We start from the raw sequence: 10,301 nt of genomic DNA on the forward strand, positions 1-10,301 counted from the left end.
AATTAAGGAGGGAAAACAAATAAAGGGGAAACTAAGGCAAAAGCAAAGATGAGGAAGCAAGAACATGCCGCAACAATGGAGGAACTCGACCGTTTGAAAGAGAGAGAACAAAGAGCTAAAATTTTAAAATGAAAGAGTAATGAAGAAGGGAAGATGAAAAGTAAGAGTAAAAGAAATAAGTGAAAAGGGGGACAGCGAAATTAATATGGAGTAAATGAGCGGTTGATAAGTGGTTTATTTGACCACTTATTGTGTTAATTTAAACCCGATTTTGCGTTCATTTCCCCTATTTCTAACCCGTTTTTGAATGAAAATGTTTTGTCTCGGTTTTCCCCCTCATGTTTTGTGTTTGTCCATGTTTTGCAGGTCTATGATTTAATTTGGCAAGAATTCGGTGCATGGTTTGTGTTCAAGGCAAGGAAACTTGAGAATGGAGAGGGCGCTCCTGCAGGAGCGGGCGTGCACACCTCAGGAGCGGGCGTGCACACCTCAGGAGCGGGCGCTCCAAAGTCTTTGCCAAAGCTTCAAAATATGGCACCCTGTCAGGAGCGGGCGTGCGTTGTTGAGGAGTGGGCGCTCCTGGCTGTGGAGTGGGCGCTCCTTATTTCGGAGCGGGCGCTCCTCGCTGGGAAATCCGCTTTCTTTTGACAGATTTCCCTATGTGTTTCGAGGAGTATAAATACTTCCTCTTTTATTTATTTGTAACTAGACGGAAATAACCTAGTTTTTAGAGACTCCTCTTAGTTTGAAACATTCCTTTTAGTTAATTTAGCTTAATTTTCATCAATTTAATCATTGTAATAGTTGGTTTCAAGATTGTTTCTCAAGATTGGCACTTTGTTTTCAACAATTTCAAGCCTCAATTAGTAACATCCTTCTACTTTTCTCCATTCAATTTCTGATTTTATTTGTTGTTGCATGATATTTAAATCTTCTTAGTTCTTGATAATTTGTTATTGGATGATAGTTATTTCAATTGTTAATCACTTTTCCCCAATTATTGAAGAAGTTAAAACCCTAATACTTGTTTGCATGTTGATAAATATGAGTTGTGAGTAGGGTCTACTTGCTAGGGGTTGGGTGAAGCTCAACCTTTTTGGTTAATTATGCAAATGTGGGAGAAGCATTGATGTTATTTATGTTTGTATTGCAATTAAATTGATTATATGAGATTGCTTGTTAGTTCTTCAATGATAGGATTAGCTACCCTTGACTTAGGAGCTTGATATCATGATATTCTTAATTTGACATGGGAATATAAATTGAGTATGTCTTTACTTATTGCAATTTGATTATGTATCATATATTGCTAGACTAATGAGGAATCTAAGTTTAGTAGTGTGAGTTGTTTTCTAATTGCATGAGGTTGATTTTACATATTGTCCTCTCTATACCTTGTCTATTTTGCTCCTCGTTTTCCTAATTGCCTTGGTTGAGTGGATCCCATTCCCTAGTGTCCTTAATCCATTGATTTAGAACCATAGTTTGTTTGTCTTCTTGACGAACCCCAATTGACCATTGACTTCGAATTAGCTTAAGTGTTAAGATCTTTAGCAACCATATCCCGTTCCTTGTGGACCGAACTCTTACTTGTCATTATGCTTGGTTTGTAAGGTGTTTGTTAATAAATGTGTTTTATTGAGTGTGGAATGTGCGACCGTTCTAACGCCCATCAAAATGGCGCCGTTGCCGGGGAACGGTGTTGTTGATTGCTAATTGATTACTTGAGTCTAGTTCACCATAAAACAACAAAAATTCAAAAATATTGTTTCTTTTTGGCTACTCTTGTAGCCTTGTTACTAATTACGTTTGTTGAGAGTGCATGCGCAGAACTCATAACAAGATCTTGGTACCTTAAGATCCCGAGATGGAGCAAACTTATAGAAGGAGAAAGAGAACCGGTTCTAGGCCGTTTACTACTCCCCCAACTAGAGAGATCAATTTAGAGGAGGATCGAGATCAAATGGGTGACGCGGAACCACCATTTCAAAGACCTTTAAAGGAGTTGGGAACTTCGGGAGCTTATAGAGCTTCAAGCGGCATTGCTTCACCCGTTACTTAAGGCAATGACTTTGAGATTCGGCCCGCAATGATAAATTTGATTGAAAGGAGGCAATATAGTGGAGCAAAACATGAGAGCCCTCTTGCACACTTGAACGAGTTTGAAAAATATTGCAACACGATCAAGGTAAATGGGGTAACTCAAGAGTTTGTGAGACTAAAGATATTTCCTTTTTCTTTGATAGGAAGGGCTCTTGAATGGCTTAAGAAGGAGGTGAGGCCTAACTCCTTGAGAACTTGGGATGAGGTTACCACGGGTTTCTTTGGGAGATTCTATTCTCAAAAGAAGATGGCTGAGGCAAGGGCTTTGATCCAAGGTTTCCGTCAAAAGGCTAGTGAAACCATATTTAAAGCATGGGAACGATACAAGGAATATCAAAGGGAGTGCCCTCATCATGGAATTCCGTCATATCAAGTGCTTCAAATTTTCTATGGGGGCTTGAGCCCACAAGGAAAGACTAGCTTGGATGCGGGAGCGGGTGGCCCGATTATGAACAAAACGGAGGAGCAAATCATTGAGATAATTGAGGATATGGTGAGGCACCACATGGATTGGCAAGAAGGAGAGAGAGAGTCTCTAAACAAGGGAGGAAATGCGGTTTACTTCGTTGATCACCTTAATGCCATCAACAATTTGACTTCCCAAATCGCCAACCTTGGAAAGGAGATGACGTCCATCAAGGAAAAACTAGAGACCTCTAGTTCAACACAAGAGCATCCCTCCCAATCTAAGGGGAGAGGTATGAATTCTAACTCTTCTCCCTCTACTTCTAATAACATGCCTCATGGATGTTTGTTTTGTGAAAATTGTGGGTCATATGACCATGATACCTCTTCTTGTAATTATGATTCCCAACCCCAACCCTAATACGAAGATGGTTATGAAAATGAAAATGAACAAGTCAATGCCTTGTCTTATGATAATAGACATAGGAAAGACAATCAAAGATACTTACCACCAAATCAAAGAGAACAAGGGGGGAATTCCTATAACTAAAGAGGAAATGATTACGATTACCATAACCAAAATCAATGGGGAAATAGGAACCAAAGGGACAAAAATCCCCAAGGTAACTACAACCAACAAGGTGGTTATGGTAACCATAATCATAATAATCAAGGAAACAATGGGAATCAAGGGCAATATTACCAAGGGGGAAACTCTAATAATATGAACAATTAGAACAACAATAATAATAGAGGTTCTTCTAATCAAAATGCGTCCAATTCGAATGTTAGAGGTAATAAAGCTTCCCAAGAAAACTACTATGCACAAGCACCACATAGTAGGTCTACCTTGGAGGAAATGATGGAAAATCAAACTAAAATGTTCAATACTTTCATGGCCTCTAGTGAAAAGAAATTTAGTGAAGTCATGACCCATAATAAAATGCTTGAAACACAAATTTCTCAATTGGCCAATGCTTTGAAGGAAGGGACTAGCACTTCTAAAATACGACCCCAAGGACTAGATCCTAAGAGGCCCGTAAATGTTATATCAACAAGGAGTGGTAAAGCGTTGGAAGAAAGTGTTCCTAAAAGAAGCAATGAGAGAATTAACATGAGTGAGCCTCCCCTTTAAAGTGATTTTGAACAAGATAGAGAGCAAAACCATGAGAATGAAAAAGAGAAAGAATGTGAGAAAGAAAAAGAATTTGAGAAAGAAAAAGAATGTGAAAAAGAGAAAGATTTTGAAAAAGAGAGTGAAGAGAGAAGAGAAAAATAGAGAGAAAAAAAACAATTGCAAAAGCTACTATATCCTCACAAATTTGTTAGAAACAAATTAGATGTGCAATCTGGAAAATTTCTTGAAACATTGAAACAAATTCACCTTTCAATTCCTTTTACCAATGCTATCAAGCAAATGCCTAACTATGCTAGGTTTTTGAAAGATATTTTGAGTGGAAGGAGAAAGTGTAAATTGGTTGAAACGCTGAATCTCACCGAGAATTGTAGAACAATTATCATGAACAAGATGCCACCCAAATTGAAAGACCCCGGTAACTTTGTTATCCCATGTGCAATATACAAGATGCAAATTGATAATGCTTTGTGTGACCTAGGGGCTAGTGTTAGCCTAATGTCATACTCGGTATACCAAATACTTGGGATAGGGGAACTTCTACCCACCAACATCCCCCTACAATTGGCCGATCGCTCTATTAAATTCCCAAAGGGTAAGGTAGAGGATGTTCCTCTAAGGGTGGGGAAGTTTGTAATCCCGGTGGATTTTGTTGTGTTAGAGATGGATGAAGATGTTAACATTCCAATAATTCTAGAAAGACCTTTTCTTGCTACTTCGGGTGCTTTAATAGATGTTAAAAGTGCTAAAATTTCACTAAAAGTAGGAGATGAGGTAATAGAATTTGATTTGAATGAAAGCATGAAATATCCAAGTTCTAATCTTGATAATTGCATGATGATTGATACTATTGATTCTATTGTAACTTCTATGCATGAGCACTTTCTCACTATTAACGATGCCCTCGAGAATGTCCTTTTGAACAAGGAAAAGATAGGTGACCAAGGGAAAGAGATGGCATTGTATGAAGAGATGCTTGAAGGAAGTACGGAATCAAGCAATGAGCAAGTGTGCATGGGAATCACAACACATGATGCATTGGAAGTAGCTACCTTAAGAGAAGATAAGGGTGTTCCAATGGTAGCGTTGAAGCCTCTACCATCACACCTAAGGTATGAGTTTTTGTGCCCCAATTCAACTTTTTCGGTTATTGTGAATTCTTCTATGAACGAGTGCCAAAATCAAATGTTATGTAGTGTTTTAAGAAACCACCAAGGTGCTTTAGGCTATACCATAGATAACCTCAAAGGTATTAGTCCTGCTTTATGTATGCACCACATAATACTTGAGGAGGGTGCTAAGTCTTCCATTGAGTGGAAAAGGAAACTCAATCCTCAAATGGGGGAGGTGGTGAAGAAAGAAATCACCAAACTCCTTGATGCCGGAATCATCTTCCCCATTTTGAGTTCTAGATGGGTTTCCCCCGTTCATGTGGTCCTTAAAAAGGGAGGAATGACCATAGTTGAAAATGAGAATGGTGATCTCATTTCAACTAGAACGGTGACCGGTTGGAGGATGTGCATAGACTATAGACGTCTAAATGCATCCACTAACAAGGATCATTTTCCTCTTCCTTTTATCGACCAAATTCTTGAAAGACTAATAAAGCACAAGTATTATTGCTTTCTTGATGGTTATTCGGGTTTCTTTCAAATCCCCATAAACCCGGATGATCAAGAGAAGATAACTTTTACTTGTCCATATGGTACTTTTGCATATAGTAGAATGTCGTTTGGAATTTGCAATGCACCGGCAACCTTTAAAAGGTGCATGATGAGTATATTTGGAGACATGCTTGAAGCCGAAATGGAAGTGTTCATGGATGATTTCTCGGTAGGGGGCCTTTCATTTGAAGATTGTTTGTCCAATTTGGGCAAATTCTTAGCAAGATGTGAGAAGGTTAACTTGGTCCTAAATTGGGAAAAATGTCACTTCATGGTTGAAGAGGGAATCGTCCTTTGTCACAAGATATCAAGAAAAGGGATTGAGGTCGACAAGGCCAAAGTTGAAGTGATTGAAAAATTGCCACCTCCAATTAATGTGAGATGAGTAAGACCCTTTTTGGGGCATGCCGGGTTCTATAGGAGATTTATCAAGGATTTCTCACAAATTGCTAGACCCCTAAATGCTCTTCTTAAAAAGGATGCCATCTTTATTTTTGATGAAAAGTGTCTTCAAGATTTCAACAAATTAAAGGAGGCTTTGATCTCTACTCCAATTGTGCAAGGGCCAAGATGGGATTTGCCGTTTGAACTTATGTGCGATGCTAGTGATGTTGCAGTTGGAGGGGTGTTGGGACAAAGAATTGAGAAGAAACTTCACGTCATTTACTACATGTCCAAGACCTTGAATGAAGCTCAACGGAACTACACCACAACGGAGAAGGAGTTTCTGGCCGTGGTGCATGCTTTTGAGAAGTTTTGGAACTACCTAATTGGTTCCAAAACTATTGTTTATACCAATCATGCGGCTATTAGGTACCTTGTGGCAAAGAAAGAGTCCAAACCTCACCTTCTTCGATGGCTCTTGTCTCTCCAACAATTTCATGTTGAAATCCGGGATAAGAAAGGGGCCGAAAATGTGGTTGCGGACCATCTTTCCCGATTAGAGAATGTGAAAGCTAGTGATGATGAAATTCCCATTTGTGATGAACTGAGAGATGATGTGCTCTATATCTTGAATGAGAAGGAGCTTCCATGGTTCGCCGACTTGGTGAACTATTTGGCTTGTGGAGAATTCCCTCCCGATTTCTCCAAAAACCAAAGGAAGAAGTTAAAAAGGGAAGCAAGGCACTATGTCTGGGATGACCCCATTCTCTACAAGAGAGGAGTAGATGGTTTTCTCCTTAGGTGTGTTCCGGATGAAGAAGTGCAAAATGTGCTCAAGGTGTCATTCCGATCCTTGTGGAGGGCATATGGGAGCAAACAAAACATCATTAAAGGTTTTGCATAGTGGGTTGTGGTGCCCTCACATCTTTAAGGATGCTTGGGGTTTGTGAAGACTTGTGACCAGTGTCAACGAACCGGAAATATATCCAAGCGAAACGAGATGCCTCAACAGCCGATTCTTGAGCTAGAGGTATTTGATGTGTGGGGTGTTGATTTCATGGGGCCATTCCCTACTTCTTATGGAAATCAATACATCCTTGTGGCGGTCGATTACGTATCAAAATGGATTGAAGCCATTGCCTCCCCAACTAATGATCACAAGGTAGTCATAAAGATGTTCAACAAAGTCATATTTCCAAGATTCGGAATAGAGCAGTGGTAAGTGACAACGCTTCATATTTCGTTCATAGTGCTTTTCAAAAGATACTAAGAAAGCACGGGGTCCACCAAAGATTCGGCCTTACCTATCATCCACAAACAAGTGGACAAGAGGAGGTGTCCAATTGTCAAATAAAGCTAATCCTCGAGAAGACGGTTGCTGAGAATAGGAAGGATTGGTCGGAAAAGCTTAATGAGGCTCTATGGGCATATGGAACGGCATACAAGACCCCATAGGCACAACTCCATATCGTCTAGTGCATGGAAAATCTTGTCATTTGTCGTTGGAGCTTGAACACCGAACCCAATGGGCGATCAAGAAGATTAATTTTGACTTGGCTAGCGCGGGAGACCAAAGATGGCTTGATTTGCATGAGCTTGAAGAGATAAGATTGGAAGCCTATGAGTGTGCTAGCAACTATAAGAATCGCACTAAGGATTGCCACGACCGGAACATTGAAAAGAAAGCATTTCTAAAAGGCGATAAGGTACTCCTCTATAACTCTAGGATGAAATTGTTTCCCGGAAAACTTTTATCAAGGTGGAGTGGACCTTTTATTGTCAAGGAAGTGTTTCCTCATGGAGCTGTGGAAGTTTGGGATATGGATGGCAAGAGATCTTTCAAAATGAATGGGCATCGCCTCAAGCTTTACTACGAGGGTGCTCATGTAGGTGTTTTAGAATCAACACAATATAATCTTACCTGTTGAGTGTGGAGGACGTCAAGCTATTGACGTTAAAGAAGTGCTTCCTGGAGGAAACCCGAGTAAAAAAAAAAGAAGAAAAGAAAAAAAAAAAGAAAAGAGAGAAAAAAAAGGAAAAATGTGAGAAATAAAATGATGAATGAGAGAGGAAAATAATAAGAATGTTGGGAATATCTGATTTTGGCTAATATTTTTGAATTATGTCCTTATTGTTTTAATGTAGGAAAAAGAAGCAAAAAAAAGGAATCAAGGAAGAACTTAATCAAGGCCATAAGCAATGAGGAGCGGGCGCTCCTCAGACTTGCACGTCTGCTCATCACAGGGGGCGTTAATTTCAACCAAAACAGAAGGAAAACAGAAAGGTGAAGAAGAGTTCGGAGCGGGCGCTCCTAGGATATGCACGCCTACTCCAGCACCAGGAGCGGGCGCTCCAAAACTTGCACGACCGCTCCTCACACGGTGACCCAACTTAACAAAAAAACAGAAGGGTGAAGAAGAGTTCGGAGCGGGCGCTCCTAAGATACGCTCCTAAGATATGCACACCCGCTCCTCACATGGTGACCCAAATTAACAAAAAACCAGAAAGGAAAAAAAGAGTTCGGAGCGGGCGCTCCTAGGATATGCACGCCCGCTCCAGCACCAGGAGCGGGCGCTCCAAAATTTGCACGCCCGCTCCTCACAGAGTGACCCAAATTAACAAAAAACTGAATGTTTCTAGTATGTTTGGAGCAGGCGCTCTGGAACCTGGAGCGGGCGCTCCACCAGTAGGAGCGAGCGCTCCAAAAATTGCACGCTCGCTCCTCACAGGAAAATCCAAAAAAAAAAGACAGATCTGAAATCCCAGGTTTGGAGCGGGCTCTCCTCTTCCCTGCACGCCTGTTCCAACTGATCCGGGTAAAAAAAAAAAGGGGAATCTTTCACCTACTTTTAATCTCCTTCACCCATTTTTCCCATTCACTCTTACATTCATACTCTCTCTCCTCATTCCCATATACTTCTCACTCTAAAAACCCTCACTTTCTCCAACTTCTCTCTTCATTTTCATAATCAAATCTCAACTTTCTTCAATCAAAATTCACAAATTCTTAATCTACATCAAATTCTTTCTCCAAAAACCAGTATTTTACACAAATTTGGGCAAAAATTTTGAAGACCCACAACTGGGAATTGAAGAATATCAAGGGGAAAGGTGCCAAGATTGCTAGAAAAGGAGGAAATTTGGGTAAATTGGAGGATTTTAGAGTATTTTCATACTCTAAGTGGTAAAATCTTGTTCCCTACTTCACTTTCCCTCTTAAACCTAAGGGTTTTTCTTCAATCTTTCTCTCAATTCGTTTGTTTCATGATAGTTGTGTAATTAGTTGCATGATTAGGTGATTTAAACAAATTTTCTTGCCTTTGATAATTTAATTGTGGATTTTTGTGGATAATTGTGGAGTAAGAGAATTGTAGGTAATTTCTTGCTTAAAGTTTGAATGGCTTGTGCATGAAAATTTGGTTATACTTTGTGAAATTGTGAATTTGTGTGTTGAAATTGTTGAGTTGAGATTTTTGGTTGGTTATGTTAGATTATTATTGAATTGTGAGCATGTACATTGGATTTATTCGGGGGTTTTAAGTTTTGGAGATTGTTTGTGTAGTGTTGAATGTGTGTTGGTGGTGTTTTAGTAAGCTTTCTAGTCCAAATTCAAAATGGTTCTTCGTTTATTTGGAGGTGCGGGAGGGAAGAAGAGGAAGACTACTTCCGGCATCCAAATAAATGAGAATCGTTCCACCGAAAGCCCAACCGAATCCCCTAACGAAATAATAGATCAAACCATTCCTCCCCCTTTAATAAAAATACCCGAAAAATCCAAAGGTTACCATAAAAAGCTATCCACACGAAAAAATGCTTCCAACACGATTCTAGGAATAGACGACGAAATTCGTCAAGTGGCTGCAAATTTCGGATGATTAGAATTCCTTAAAAAAAGGGGGGAAACATTCAAATCACTCACTCTCGAATTCCTATCCACCATAACCGTGAGAAAGACTAGTGGGAAAGGAGAGCCGATTGAGTGCGAGATTAAGTTTAACATGTTCAATAGACCTCAAGCCATAAGCTTAACTCGCCTCAATCAGATATTTGGGTGGCCCGTTAGCAACCAAATAACCAAACCCGATAATTACAAGCTCACCAGTTACGACGAGTGTAACTGGTGGAACACTATCGCGGGGTACCCCACATTCACGTCCCGGTCTAGCCACGCTAGCCCTATCATCCACCCCATACTCCGTATATTCATGAGAATTATGGGGTATGCTTTCTTCACAAAGCAAGATCTCGGGAAGCTAACAAAAGAAGAGATTAAATGCCTCTTTATAGCTTCCCGATTTGAGGGAGATCTTGAGGGGAAGGTGAATATGGGGTACATATTCATAAAGCGGTGCTACGATATCAAGATGAGCACGGAGTTGACGGCTGAGATTAAGTGTGGTGGGATGATCACTATCATCGCCAAGGCATTGGGTTTAACCGGTGGGTTAACCAATTAACCCCAATTGAAGGCCCAAATGCTCTTGACCTTGCCGGTTTTGCCACAATTAATATGATTGTAGAAATCCGAGGAAATGTGACCACCTACTCTTGGTTGGTCAAATGGAAAAACCGTTGCATTCTCCCTAATGCGGCGGTTATGAACACCGTGG

General features: G+C 40.2%; 1 protein-coding gene across 1 annotated transcript; it reads left to right on the forward strand.

Annotated features, from left to right (window-relative positions):
- The first annotated feature begins 7,112 nt into the window (after window positions 1-7,112).
- LOC110713260 lies at window positions 7,113-7,619 on the forward strand. Its single transcript, XM_021891717.1, has one exon. It carries the CDS (start codon window positions 7,113-7,115, stop codon window positions 7,617-7,619), a length of 507 nt encoding a protein of 168 aa, XP_021747409.1.
- The last annotated feature ends 2,682 nt before the right edge of the window (window positions 7,620-10,301 follow it).

The sequence above is a fragment of the Chenopodium quinoa genome, unplaced genomic scaffold (genome assembly GCF_001683475.1).
Source record: "Chenopodium quinoa cultivar QQ74 unplaced genomic scaffold, ASM168347v1, whole genome shotgun sequence".
In the NCBI taxonomy this organism is placed as follows: Eukaryota; Viridiplantae; Streptophyta; class Magnoliopsida; order Caryophyllales; family Amaranthaceae; genus Chenopodium; species Chenopodium quinoa.